The 14,512-nt window shown below is 29.7% G+C and overlaps 6 protein-coding genes across 6 annotated transcripts; 2 read left to right on the forward strand and 4 right to left on the reverse strand.

Annotated features, from left to right (window-relative positions):
- Positions 1-40: 40 nt before the first annotated feature.
- Positions 41-885, reverse strand: BX663DRAFT_477655 (uncharacterized protein). Its single transcript, XM_051524290.1, has 5 exons — positions 767-885; positions 634-691; positions 419-567; positions 288-359; positions 41-209 (listed from the first exon to the last, which is right to left on the reverse strand). The coding sequence occupies exons 1-5, from the start codon at positions 843-845 to the stop codon at positions 55-57; spliced, it is 513 nt and encodes a 170-aa protein (XP_051380027.1). The 5' UTR covers positions 846-885; the 3' UTR covers positions 41-54.
- Positions 886-1,881: 996 nt separating this feature from the next.
- On the forward strand, positions 1,882-2,923 carry BX663DRAFT_532600 (uncharacterized protein; the record flags this gene model as incomplete). The annotated part of the gene is made up of 2 exons (XM_051530472.1): positions 1,882-2,239; positions 2,355-2,923. The coding sequence occupies 2 exons, from the start codon at positions 1,882-1,884 to the stop codon at positions 2,921-2,923; spliced, it is 927 nt and encodes a 308-aa protein (XP_051380028.1).
- An 84-nt stretch (positions 2,924-3,007) lies between these two features.
- BX663DRAFT_519417 (signal recognition particle protein) lies at positions 3,008-5,098 on the reverse strand. Its single transcript, XM_051528998.1, has 6 exons — positions 4,997-5,098; positions 4,767-4,919; positions 4,274-4,678; positions 4,045-4,193; positions 3,617-3,987; positions 3,008-3,525 (listed from the first exon to the last, which is right to left on the reverse strand). Exons 1-6 carry the CDS (start codon positions 5,072-5,074, stop codon positions 3,128-3,130), a joined length of 1,554 nt encoding a protein of 517 aa, XP_051380029.1. The 5' UTR covers positions 5,075-5,098; the 3' UTR covers positions 3,008-3,127.
- A 281-nt stretch (positions 5,099-5,379) lies between these two features.
- On the reverse strand, positions 5,380-7,591 carry BX663DRAFT_459395 (Alpha/Beta hydrolase protein). Its single transcript, XM_051523918.1, has 6 exons — positions 7,242-7,591; positions 7,030-7,178; positions 6,883-6,970; positions 6,714-6,819; positions 6,605-6,643; positions 5,380-6,542 (listed from the first exon to the last, which is right to left on the reverse strand). The coding sequence occupies exons 1-6, from the start codon at positions 7,548-7,550 to the stop codon at positions 5,671-5,673; spliced, it is 1,563 nt and encodes a 520-aa protein (XP_051380030.1). The 5' UTR covers positions 7,551-7,591; the 3' UTR covers positions 5,380-5,670.
- Positions 7,592-8,613: 1,022 nt separating this feature from the next.
- Positions 8,614-9,695, forward strand: BX663DRAFT_440083 (uncharacterized protein; the record flags this gene model as incomplete). Its single annotated transcript, XM_051523377.1, has 3 exons — positions 8,614-8,882; positions 8,956-9,031; positions 9,105-9,695. 3 exons carry the CDS (start codon positions 8,614-8,616, stop codon positions 9,693-9,695), a joined length of 936 nt encoding a protein of 311 aa, XP_051380031.1.
- A 117-nt stretch (positions 9,696-9,812) lies between these two features.
- On the reverse strand, positions 9,813-13,130 carry BX663DRAFT_554491 (uncharacterized protein; the record flags this gene model as incomplete). The annotated part of the gene is made up of 11 exons (XM_051531533.1): positions 9,813-10,568; positions 10,662-11,380; positions 11,441-11,515; positions 11,577-11,622; positions 11,687-11,730; positions 11,809-11,992; positions 12,065-12,287; positions 12,358-12,450; positions 12,515-12,759; positions 12,856-12,953; positions 13,043-13,130. The coding sequence occupies 11 exons, from the start codon at positions 13,128-13,130 to the stop codon at positions 9,813-9,815; spliced, it is 2,571 nt and encodes an 856-aa protein (XP_051380032.1).
- Between the last annotated feature and the right edge of the window lie 1,382 nt (positions 13,131-14,512).

The following is a 14,512-nucleotide window of genomic DNA, read 5'->3' on the forward strand; positions in this document are numbered from 1 at the left end:
AACTACAAAGGAAGTTTTCTTTTTTTTTTTTTTAATGGATCAGATTTAAAGATATTATCTGAGTATAAGCATAGAGCCTATAATGAGTAGCACTGTAGCTATAGTTGTTGTAGCAATATAAGATGCATTTGATTCATCTAAACTCTTTGGAAATCTACCAGAAGAGATTTGATTATTAAACGTTTCAGGTACCTTAGGATCAGGAACACCTAAAGAAAAATAAAAAATAAAAAAAGATTTATATGTGTATATGTATAACAAAAGTAAATATGTATATGTAAACTTACTGGCAGCTGCTCCTATAATTCGAAGATTACCAGACTGGCATTGATATGGTTTTGTTCCAAGTGTCATATAATCTTTAATATAAATAAATTAGTGTCTTGTATATATATATATAAAATGTAAATTCTTTTACATGCATTCGAAGGAATAAGTGTTCTTGGAAGATTAACTACGATTTGACCAGGTGCAGTAGGAACATTTTCAGCAATAATGATAGGAGTCCTATTTCCATCTGCTTGAACCAAGGAAATATTTGAGAAATTTGATACATGAGAATTCACCCTTTTAAATTAGAATATTATCATTTGGTTAAAAAAGAATTATAAGTTATCATTTTATCTATTTTACCAGGCAATTTTCATTTTATCGCCAGCCATAATAATGGTATTACCTATAGGATTTATGACTAAAAAAAAGAATGTGAAGATAAATAATGTTATACATAAGGAATATTCATTTTTTCTTTCTTGTATATATATACCTGTACAATCTTCATTAACATCATTTACAAGTGCAGTTGAAGTTACTGTTAATATAGCAATTATAAAAAGTATCTTCATTTTCTCTAAAATTAGAGGAAAGAAAAAGTAAATATTATATCTTCATGCACAAGGAAACGAATGCATAAATATAAATGTAAATAGAAATATATTTATACGTATATGTATATGAATATAAAGAGATAAGCTTCGATATTTTAATATTTTCTAAAGGACTTTTATACATAATTTTACATCAACTAGAAAAAAAATATGATAAACTCATTTGTATAGCATTTATTCAAATCCACATTTTAATGAGGTATACTCACTATCTTTCCTTAATGTAAAATAAATATTTATTTATTAATACCAATATTCTAAAAAAGGTTTAATTCTAATATTAACCGAAATATATATACATGTACGTGCTCATGCAAAATTATTTTATTCTCCAGATTACGTTATTAAGTCAGCCAATTCTGTCTGTGTTACTTTTTTAATATCAGTTGCTTATTTTTGTAACCAGCTGTCAATATATTACAGTAATTTTTTTTTCTTGGATTTCATATATTTTTTATTTCATTTCATTTTTTTTTTTAAAAAAAAAAGGGAATTCAAAGGTATTTGACTTCTTTAGAATGGTTACAGCTGAAAATAGATTGGACAGTATCCCAGAAGATCAAAAAAGTAGCTTTACTACTTTTCTAAAAACACTTAGTTCATTCACTGGCGATTTATCTAGTTTGACATGCCCCAGTTTTCTTTTGGCTCCAGAATCACTTCTTGAATATACGTAAGTTTTTATTATTACATATATTTTGACATATTATTATCTTGTTTTCTTTGGTTCAATTACTTACATTTGGTATATATTATTTATCCGTATTATTAGTGCCTTTTGGAATGAATGTCCTGATGTTGTAAAATTCTTTTATTTTTTATTTTATACATATTTATATAAATATATATTTATATTTTTTTTTTAATTACCTGACTTTTTATTTATTATACATATACATATATATTTTAATATACTATTTATGTATAATTATTATTTTTAAAGTTAGCAGATACAACTGAAGGTGAAACAGAAGAAGAGCGTTTTTATAGGGTTATGAAATGGTTCATTACTGCTTTAAATGGAACATTCTCAAGTCGTGTACCTAAGGGAGAATGGGAAAAGAAGCCTTTTAATCCTATTTTAGGAGAGCAGTTCTTTTGTAGTTGGAAGGATGGGACAACTCAAGCTATTTGCGAACAAGTGAGCCATCATCCACCTATTACGGCCTTTTATATTGAGCATAAACCATCTGGTGTCTCTATCACGGGCAATAGTGCACAAAGATCTCGCTTCTCTGGTACCCAACTCTTGATTGATCAAATCGGTTTTTGTATGTTGGAAATGAAGCAACATGGTGAAAAGTATTTATTTTCTTTACCTCCTGTTTCTGTAAATGGTCTTTGGTATGCAGGTAATTCATATTTAATAATAATAAAAGTAATACACATGTATACATATAAATATATATATATGTATATTGTTTAACATGATGATAATTTTCATTTTCATTATTTTTTCTTTTATAGCTCCTTATCTTGAGTTACATGGTAAATCGTATGTTCAGTCTTCTACAGGATTTTATACTACCATTGAATATTCTACAAAGGGTTGGATTTCTGGAGAATTTCATCATTTTAAAGCCACCATACAACATAGAACTTTGCTTAAAGAGGGTCCCACTCTAATCGAAGGTCAATGGACATCAAAGGCAACTATTAAAAAGCATAACAGTCCTAAGAAGCAACCATTCATTGAACTTGGTAAACTTGAACGCCCTCCTGTCGAAATAAAGCCTCTATCTGAACAATCCTCACTTGAATCCCGTAAGGTGTGGGAGAAGGTCTCGAAGGCATTAAAGGAAGGTGATTATGTGACAGCCTCTAATGAAAAATCTCTTATTGAAAATAAGCAAAGAGCACTTCGAAAATTAAGGGAAGAGAATGGACAAACAAATGGCTGGAAACCAGCTTATTTTGAGGAAACTACCTCAGTTGAATTATTTGGAGAATTAAAAGATTTTATTACTATTAATAGTAATAACAAATTTGTGAATACATTTGATGTAAAAGCATGGAAATATTCCAACTCTCTGTAACCATTAGTTATTGTTCATTAAAGTATATACAAATGTAATAAATACCATTAAAACAAAATTGATATACTATTTTTACTTGGAAGAAGAAGAAGGGAAAAAAAAATGTATTATCTAATACATAATAAAAAATTTTAATATATATATAAATGTATTTGCGTAATTAAAAAGAAAGAAAGAAAGAAAAGGAATATATGAATATCAATTTTAGCCAAGATTCATAGCTTTCATTAATTGTGCCATATCAGGCATTCCACCACCACCACCTAATCCACCTCCACGACCAAATAAGCCACCCATTTGTCTTGCCATTCTTTGTAGGCCTTCCATACCACCCATTTGTTGTAATAAATGAGGAGGGACCATATTTGCCATTTGTTGTTGCATTCTACCCATCTGTGCCATTTGAGCAGGACTCATCTTTCTAGGATCTGTAGGCATGTTTTGCATGAGACCATTCTTACCTCCCATTGTCTTTACCATATCTGCAAATTTCTTATATTGACTCAAGATTTCTTGGACTTCGTGAACTGTTGTACCAGATCCACGAGCAACACGAATAACTCTATTTATATCATCAAAAGGTTTATGATCTCCATCAAGCTCTATGTATATATGTATATATATATATAATGTAAATAATCTCATTCTTTGATGTTATGCGGATAGATCATATATATATATATATATATATACCTTCATCAGTCATACTATCCATAATACACATCATACGCTTCATACGCTTTGAGCTTTCTTGTTCAGTTCCTGCCATCATTTCAGGAGACATTCCAGGTATACTTCCCATTAATTTTGAAAGAGGACCCATCTTTGCTACTTGCTGGAATTGATCATACATATCGCGAAGAGAATATTGGCCCTTTTCAATGTTTTTCATCAATTTTTTACTTTCAGTTGTTTGCATCGTATCTTGAACTTGTTCAATCACATCACGCATATCATGCATACCAAGTACTTTACGAATGAATGATTTGGGTTCAAATCGTTCCATGTCCTGAAGATGTTCACCTGTACCAATAAAAATGATAGGACTATGTGTTGCAGCAACACTATAATAAAAAAGTAAATAATAATGACGTGAGAAAGAAATAAAGATGACAGCTTACGCAGAGATGGCACCACCACCTTTAGCATGACCATCCATTTTAGTGATAATAATCGAACCAAAATCAGCAGCTTCTTTGAAAGCCTTGGCTTGAGATTCAGCAGCTTGACCAATTGTACCATCCATAACAAAGATAGTTGTATCTGGTTTCTAACAAAGGACAATAATAATAAGGTTTTAGACAAAAAAAAAATTACATGAATATCATAGTTTTTTTTTTTCTACTTTACAACTGCATTAGAGATTTGTTTCATTTCTTCAAATAATTCAATTTCTTGTTTATGACGACCAGAGGTATCCACAATGATAATTTCGAATTTCTCGGCCTTAAATTTTTCTACACCTTCTAAAGCAATTGCAACAGGATCTGTTTCCGTATAACTACCATAGTAAGGAATTTTAGCCTTTGTAGCATTTTGTTTTAATTGATCAAAGGCACCAGCACGAAAGGTATCGGCACAAACTAAGGCCACTTTCCAACCTTTACGTTGATAAAATGAAGCAATCTTGGTACAGGTTGTGGTTTTACCAGCACCTTGAAGACCCACCATCATAAAAATATTGGTTCGGCGTTTAACAGGCTTATAGGGTTGTGCTTCAGGATCAACTAAATGACATAATTCATCCATGACAGCCTACGTTTATTATTATTTATAAAGCAATCTGTCAATTGAGAATCCTATGCTTTATTTTATTTTTATTTTTATTTTTTTTATTTTTTACCTTTTCAATCATTCTTTTCTTATTTGTACCATTGGCTAATTCATTCAAATTTACGCTCTTTTTAATATTTGTACGTAATTTTTGAACAAGTCGAACATTAACATCTGATGATAGTAATGCAGCACAAATTTCTTTTATTAAAGAATCAAGAACCTATAAAACAAAACAAAAAAAAAATCGATATCTATATTTTAATATTATCCTTCTCGAGTTATTGTTGATTATTTTACTTTTTCATCAATAACAGGTGCCTTTGTCAATTCAGCAAAAGCTGAATTGATTTTACGACCTAAATCAGCTAAAACCATGATTTATGTTGAAGAAAAAAAAAAAAAAAAAATAAAAAAAAATAAAATAAAATAAATAAATAAATAAAAAATAAGAAAAAAAAATCGAGCAAAGTGCGCACATTTAAAACGAGCTTTTGTTAGTGTATAAATTTTTTTTTTCTAATTTGTGTATTAGAGAACTTTTAATTTGAAGAGATCATTTTTCCTGAATTTGTACATAATTTTTATTTTATTGTTGAGCAGTTATATGATGATGGTATTATTGAGTTAACATTGTGTACAGGCCTATAACTTTTGTTAATTAGAGAAAAAAAAAAGCATGAAATGATAATAAAGTCTCCAGTGATATTGAAAAATAATAGATTTGGTACAAAAAGTAAATATTTCCATCAATAGAGGGTTATGAATAAGTTAAACATAACATAGTATAACAAGGCCTTTTCTATTTATTAAGTAGCAAAATAAGACTATTTATTACACCACCAGTCAAAATAAACATGTATATAAATTAGAATTCATCATATAACATTTGCCGTATTTACGTTTTTTTATTATTATTATTATAGTATTTGTTATCAATAATGAGGCTAGTTTTATTAAACATCGAAGGGATTTTAGTTAAGTTCACCACGAACCCATTGTTGTAACATATCTAAACCGCTTTCAGGTTGATCATAAGGAACCATGTGACCAGCACCAAAGACACGCAAGAAAGCAAAACGACCATCCTCAGTCTTACGAAGTTCACCTGCATGTTTACCAGCAATCTCTGAATACCATTCAGTATCATTAGCAGCAACAAATTCTTCCTGACCAGACCAAGGTAATTCAAGAGTCCATGCTTTATTACCCATCCAATTACAAATAAAGTCAGCGTCACCAGCATAAATTAAAATTCTAATATCATCTTCTAAAAGTGTAGGAATTTCACGAACGTAAGGACGCATCCAATCACCAGCCATTTGAAATCTAAAGTTAATTTGCATATTACAGCTCTCATACTCTTTCACTTCAGCGCCTACTTCTTCTTTAATAGCAGGGAGATTCAAATATTTTTGAACAGATTCAAGGATATCATAACAAAGGTTACCGCCTTTACATTTCTCACGAACATCATAAGGATTCATACCCGTTTGTTGATAAGGTTGAATTTGATCCTTATTACATTTCATAGCAGCAGGTAAACAAGCAAAGACGTTTTGACTTTCATAACAATTCTTTATCAATCGTTCGCAAGCAGGGAATTGAGCCTCCATATTTCTACAAACAGATTCACTCAACACAGGTTTATAAGAGTTTTTACAAGCCATTTGAGCATAATATTTATATTGAATTAAAGGATCGGTCAAACCATTGCCGATCAATAAACTCTTCAAGTTAATATCGGCTAAAGTATTTTTCTTTTTCAAGAGCTCCATAGATTGGAAATGACCTTTATTGTTCCTATTGATAACACCACCAATAGCAGGAATATAATGTCCAGCATCTAATAATAATATAAGTGAAATTTGTAAAATAGAATAAATAAAATAAAATAAAAATACTTACAAGATTCTCCTGAAACGTGGAAATCAAGGTCAGCATATTCTATTGCAGTATGTAAATATATAGATTAGTTATATGTATTCTATGTCAATAAAAAAAAAATAATACATACGAGGGAATTCTTTGAAAAAGAGTTGAAGGAAAGCATACACATCTTCTGCAGCAGCATCTGTATTAGAAGCGCCATTTTTACCATAAGAATAACCAACGTTCAATGGCTAATAGAAGAAGAATTTAAAATAAGAAAAAAAAAAGTAGTTCAAGTTTTCTTTATTTATTACCTGATCCAAGAAAATAACGTTGGCATTTTCATTCCAAGAATATTTATTGATTAAAGTATCATTACCTTCAGCATTAACAGTACAAGGACTATATTATGTAAAATATGTTAAAAAAGAAAGAAAATAAAAGAGATGATTCATAATTACCCCAGTTCCATAAAAAGACCAGTTAAAGATGAACAACCAGGACCACCATTTAACCATAAAACAAGAGGATCTTCCTTGGGCTTATCTCTTGACTCAAAGAACCAAAAGAAAAAGTGTTTATCACCTTGAACATCTAAATAACCTGAAATCTAAACATTTTATAAGTCCAATGTGTAATGTGTATGTGTATCTATAAAATTATCATTCTTTACTTGTTTCACATCAGGGTCACAAAGTTTAGGTTGTTTATATCTCATAGCATATTGAGGGAAAGCAGGATGAGAGAATGAAGTGAATTGATGCCTATCTTCATGGTTAAAAACTTCTTTTACTTTATCTGTAATACTATGGACCCTATCAGCAGCACCTTGAAAGACATGTTGAACGTCACTCCATGCTTTATCACCAAAATCGACTGTAGCATCTTGTTGTTTGAAAATAGCTGGTTCAGCAAAGGCAGTAAAACTAAATACACAAGAGACTAAAATAGCCGTCTTTGTGAGTGAAAATAAGCTTGGCATTATTTAAAAGAAGAAAAAGGAAACGGTATGGGAAAAGGAAAAGGAAAAAAGAGGGATTTTATAAAAAGAAAAAAAAAAAAAAAATAATGATTCATATTTAGTAAGCTCCGTTAAAAACCCATCTAATAAGGAAAAAAAAGATGATGATATTTGTAGTAACAACGATGGCCTAAAGTAGTAATAGGAACACAAAAGCAGCAGACTACTGTAATTTCAATAATATGCATTTGATAGTAGGACAACACTATTTCCTCCCCACTACCACCACCACTTACGGCGTTCATTCATGCAAACTTATTACCGTTTACTTTTATGCTACTTTTGTTGTACTTTTTAAAAGATGTCGTTGATTGTTTCAATCAAGAAGAAATGAATAAACAGTCACAATTTTTCACTATAAATTCCATGTTTCTTAACAATTTCTACTATTTACAATAAGGGCAATCTTTCTAATACTCTTGATAGTTTCTGTCTTTTTTTTTTTTGATGATTACCTCGCTTACTTTTGTAGTAATTACTTTTACTTATTTTCTCATGGAAATAAAAGATAGGCATTTTAACTTACATTAGATTAAAACTACATTCAAATGAAATTAAGTAAGCGAGTACATTATTTTATTAAACTGGTAAAATATTTTCTATAAAAAAATGATGGGTGATTTGGATTAATAACAACAAAGATCATAATAATGGACCCTGCTTGAATTCGTTCATCCTTCAAGTATTTAATGATTGTTTTTGATAATAATAGATATTCACTACGTCATTTACCAAAAGTTATCATGTGTCTGCCGATACATTAATTTTAAATATACCAACTTTGAATATAATTGTAGTATACATGTATGTGTTTAATATATGAATGATGAATTATGCATAATTCATTAAGAGCATAAATATCCAATAAAGGCAGTACACTCACCAAACTGTTCAATACATGTTTTTTTTTGAATTTGAATTTGATTTGCTGTTAAAGAAATACGTCATCCAATTAAATAATAAGATGATGTGAAGCAGAAAAATTATAATTATTGTCAATTGTTTATGTATGTTTCACTAAATTATGACAGAACATCAATACCAAGAAATTGAGCAGCAACGTGACTCAAATAGATTACAACAACAAAATGAAGATCTACCAATGGATCTTGGAAGTCTTCAAGACATTTTCACATTTCAATTTATTGAGGGGAGACCTATAACGAATTTTATTTTAGCCATACTTTGGAGTATTGGTTTACCTATATTATTATACCATTTATTGAAACATCATTTAGGACAAGTATTAGCTATGATCATTGCTTCTTGTCCTCCTTTAATTATCGTAGTCTCGTAAGCCATATAAAATATGTAATTTTATTTTATTTCTTTGCTTTTTTTTTTCTACTCATTTTTTTAATGTTAGTCGAATGATTAAAACCAAAACAATGGATGTATTAGGCTTTGTGGCAGGTATTAGTTTTTTAATATCTGGCATAATTGTAAGTATCTTTTTTTTTTTCCTTTATTAGATATTGTTTTTGATATACATATTTATTTATTTGTTTCTAAAAGTCTATTGCACAACCATCGCCTCAAGTTTCTACTGTTTGTGAATCCATTGTACCTCTTTTAGTCGGTATATTTTGTTTATTATCTTTATTTCCTATCAAAATGGGTTCGTTTCAATTACGTCCTCTTATCTTTCAAGTTGCAAATCAAATCATGCCTCGTACAGCAGAGAGTGAAGAATTAGAAACGATCGATCAAGAACGAACACAACAGCAGTCTACGTCAAGTAGTACGACGGATAAACAGAGTAGACTCAATTGGATTTATAATCATATGTCCAAGTTTAGAACAGATTTAAGAATATTAACTGCTTGTTGGGGTATAACGCTCATCATAGGCTTTATTATCAAAGTGATCATTACATATACAAATGCTGATATTACTGCTGCTCAAAATTTTGGTTATATTTTCTTTTCTTTAGCGACTGTAGCTTTGACGGTTTTTTCATGGTTATTTACAAAGATCATGAAAAGACATGTTAAAGAGCAAGCAGGTGAGATGCAGCAGCAAAAGCATTATGAGAATGAAGGTTATGATAATATTCAATGGGGTATTCAGGCCATGTCCAATGAATTTAATCAGATAGTTTATTAAAAAAAAAAAAATTCATATAAATATATATCATATCCAGATAAGAAGTATTATATGGCATTTGTATCAAAAAAAAAAAATGCCATATATAATTAATAAATATGTATATGTTATATATCATCAAGATGTTTCTCCTTTTTCTCCAGGCTGAGCTAAACGACCCAAGAACTCTTTCTTAACCCGTTTCCATTGATGATCTTTATAAACTAATTCAGCATCACTGCTAATATCTCCTTCTTCATGATGTCCTCTCTTCTTTAGTTTATCATTCATCCAATAAAGCCAAAGCAAATTCCCTGGCTTTCCTAAACTTGCTTCTTCTTCCTTTTCTTCTTGTTCTTTCTCTTCAATTGTAGGGGCAATAAAGGTTAAATAAGGTATAGCGGCAGAGGGATTAGGATATTGATTTAATGGACTTGTTTGATCCTTTATATCCCTACTTGTAGTCGTGGTCGTAGTCATAGTGGCAGTAGTAGTAGCAGTAGCAGTAGCAGTAGCAGCAGTAACAGTAGCAGGAATTGTAGTATGAGTGGTAGCCATAGTCTGCTGTCCACGTCGAGATCTAAAATTAGGATTATATTTTACTGAAGTTTGCTGTTGAATTCCTTTTTCATTCTTTATTTGATAAAGGGGCACTGATTGTCCCTTAAACATAGTATTATCATTTTGAACTGTTTTCAAGTTTTTTGTTTCTGGTAATAAACCTTGTGCAGCATCCTCTCGTTCTCTGAGAGACATATTCTCATAATGATGAAATTGATTCCATGCTACATCCTCTGCTTTGATTTCCGTCGTTGTATTTTTCGTATAGTCAGTTATTTGAGTAGATAAAACATCTATTTTCTCTTTAATAGTAGTAACTATATAATTACATAACTTTATATAGAAAAAAAGTAAGCAAGTAAGAATAATAAGATAAAAAAAAGGCTTGCTCTTTTTTTTTTTTTCTTTTCTTTTAATTATTATTACCATTTTATGTTTATCTGAATCCTTTTGAAATCTTTTTCCAATAAGATAAAGTGCAACAAGAAGTTTTTTAGATAAAAGCTTGGTATGTTCTTTTCCTAATCCTTTTACAAAGAGTTTTTTGCCAGCTCCCTCCATTCCACTTTTCAATTCAGACACAATCATATTGATTAATTCCTTTGTCATCGATACATCCTTTGATGAAATTATATCTTTAAAGAAAATATCTTGAAGCTGTTCAAATAAATCATGAATAAGTCCTAAAGCAATACCAAATCCAGAACTAATAGGAACACCATTCAGTACATCCATAGCAAGATCTTCAATCGATCTATGATGAAGAGTTACAGGGAAGAGATTTGTACCTTCGCAATCACGGAAACAAGTACGCCAACGAGTAGCCTTTTCGATTGAACGAGATGTAACTAATTTTGAATGAGTTATAATAGGAAGATGATGTGAAAAGAGGAAAGGATTAAAAGATACAGTTCTACATAATGGATTTGTAGACGTTTCATGTAATAGTTGTTTCATATTATCAAATAAATTAGGACGAATTATTGTATCTACCAATTCTGTTGTTTTGGGTATCATACCCTTAGTCTCATGATGCTCAACAAATCCTTCTATCTTTACTACTTTTGATAATGAAATTATATCGTCTTTTGCTTCTGTGAATTGCTGTTGAAGTTGATTATTAAAGCAACATAAAAAGATGGTACCTTTTTCAAACATGTATTAATAAAAAAAAAGATAACTGTCTTTACTCCTTCCTTTTTTACCATCTTCAACCATTAATGTATGAGTCCATGATTTGGTATGACTAAGCTCAGGCAATACAAGATAAGAAACACTACCTAAGATAAACAAACAAACTTTATCAGTTTCTTTTCTTACTCTTATCCTTCTTCTTTATACCTTTAAATATCATATCTAAATAAACTTGAGTTACACCATCATGTAACTAAATCAAATAATAGCCATTTTAATAATACTAATAATAACACTAGTTTAAAGGACATGCTTACTTTTAATGGCGAAATAGTGTGTATGCAAGAGCACCATTCAGATTCTGACACGAAATATGTAAATAAAGGTCTTTTTAATTAATTTTTTTTTTTTTTTTTTTTTTTGCCTGCCTGTTTATTACCTGATAAAGATCTTTTACTACGTTTAGAATAGATTAACTTTAGCTCTCTATATTTTAAATAGGCTGGATCATGAATAAGTGAGTTTCTTAGTGGTTCCTGTTGATTAATTAAATGATGTCCATTTGCTTGGTAATATAATGTAACTGTACGTGTTGATTGCTGTTGTATTTGTTCTGCTGCAGACTATACAAAATACAAATACAAATCAATTCCAATTATTATCTTTTTTTTTTTTTTTTTTTTTTTTTACCTTACCTTCATTGGTATATTTGATATGTGCAATATATTAATGTTATAATATAATTGTGCAAGATGACGCATTGCATATTTTAAGTCATCTTGTCCGTTTGGAATATTATAAGCTGACATTGTTATTTGATGTGTCACTTTCTTAGATATAATTTTGTCTTGTATAAGATGCTCAGGTGTATCAGAAAACGATAATGATCGTAGTACGTCTACTTGTACATGACTTATACTTTTTTTTATATTATTATTATTAACAACCAAAGTAAATACTATTCATAATCATCGTAGTATATACATACCTTTTTGAAGGGTTCGCGTTATTTACTTTATTGAGTGATTCATAAACAATGGCTTGTAAATCGCGGACAGGATCTTGTGGATTATTTCGAAATCTAAACAATAGTTAATACTTTAGGATATATTTTTTTTTTCAGAGAGAAAGGAATAGTAACATACTCGAACTGTTTTTCAGATTGATCTTTTGCAACAATAACAAGAATGATACGACATCGACTTAAAATGTATTCATGAGATTGTTCTTGATATAATTGAAGTGCATTTTCAATTGTAGCCTGTATTCGGTCATGTGAATAAGATTGTCTAGGTTGGACATGAGGAAATTTTTGTTGTAATATTCTAATATCTTGCTCTGAGGTATTATTAAGTAAAATAGGTGTTTTCCCTGCAACTAGCACGTTGATCTATGAAAAAAAAAAAAAAAAATAAAGAGAAAGAGAGGGAGAGAAAGCTTCAGTTAATAAATGAATATAAATTATAATGAAACGAATTGACATTACAATATATCTTTTGGTTTGTTGTATATCCCAAACTATGCGACAAAAATCTAAAGAACTTTGTACCATACTAGTCCATAAAGGATAAGTAGGAATCTGATCTGGAGGGGTGGGGTGGGGTAAGAAAAAAAAAAAAAAAAAAGCATAATGAGCTTCATTTGTTATATAATTAGGATTTCATTCAACGTACGTGTTGGATCTATGGATTGATCATTTACTCTTGTTAAAGGTGCAAATGCATCTGGGTGACCATCAAGTATAATAAAAGTATGTAACATTCTTTATTTGCATAAGTTGTAGAAAGATTTTTTTTTAAAAAAAAATGAAAAATAAAACAAAGTAATAAAATAATTAAATAGAGCAGTATTTTTGCCTAATTTAGTAAATCTTTTTTTTTTTTTTTGCCCTATATTTCTCGATTTATACAACGTCAAATACCATATTATTTTAACCACTAACATTACCGTCAACATCACATTATTTTTATCATACTAATCTTCGAATAATATAGTGGATTCTAGTAAATGAAGATAGCTAGTGATTACAGCAAATAATGCCTGAAGAAACCACTATTAAGTCAAAGCAAAGCTGTACCTTTAAATGTCCAATTTAGATTGGTTAATGTTATATCCTTTGGATTAACTATATCTAATATAGGATCAAGATAGCGATAAAGGATACTTGTTTTTTTTAAAAAAAACTATAAAAAGAATTGAAGAAACTTTGAGTTTTGAACTTTATTCTTTATTAACAAATCTTTACAGATTTTCTTCAGTAATCCAACATGTATGCATAACTAAAATAGCTGTTGCTATTTGATATTAAATGATAACTCGACGATCATGAAAATAAGATATTCAAAATTATATTGAAGTTTACAGGCAGATAATAAAAGGAGTATATTGTACCTCAAACTATTGTAATAACTTTGATTACAACAATAAACATGATCAATGCGTTTATATAATAATCCAGTACTCATACCTGGGTCTATTTAGTTAGACATAGACATATTAATAAATATATATAGCAGTTTTCTTTAAATGATATTAAGACGCATCATTAAGAGTCGCACAAGTACTTTCCAGATCAAAATATATAAGAACAATAACTATCAGAAAACAGTATTTAACTAGATCAAGTAAATGTCCTTTAAAGAAAAAAAAAAAGCTCAGATAATGACTTGTTTCATTAGCCTCTACTATAAGCTTTAATCGCAACTCCAAATATTATTTTATTTATGCTCTAACTTGTACTGACGTTAACCAAATCAGAATTAGAAATAGCGCCTAAAATAGACACTGCTCTAGCGTTAGTTATTGGCGCTGCTGTAACTATGATAAGTGTGCTCTTCTTTGAACACAACTATACTTTGTTTCAAAAATTAATATGAAAAGACTAATGTTCATTTAGAAAGACACTTGGTCATGATAAAAGTTAAAGCCAGCTTGCTATCACACTTTTTGTTTTTTGAGCCACTTCCCTTCCACCCACACTCCTCCTTAATATATATCTTTGCTAAATTCTTTCTTCATTGCTGTTTCCTTTCCATAGGATGATATTGTGTCTGCTTAATGAAAAAAAAAAAAAAGAAAAAGCTGTACTGAGTGTCGTCATGAAATCGTAAGTTATACTTTAAGCCATGTTAAGGTTTTATGGA

The sequence above is a fragment of the Cokeromyces recurvatus genome (assembly GCF_025118155.1).
Source record: "Cokeromyces recurvatus strain NRRL 2243 chromosome Unknown BX663scaffold_26, whole genome shotgun sequence".
In the NCBI taxonomy this organism is placed as follows: Eukaryota; Fungi; Mucoromycota; class Mucoromycetes; order Mucorales; family Mucoraceae; genus Cokeromyces; species Cokeromyces recurvatus.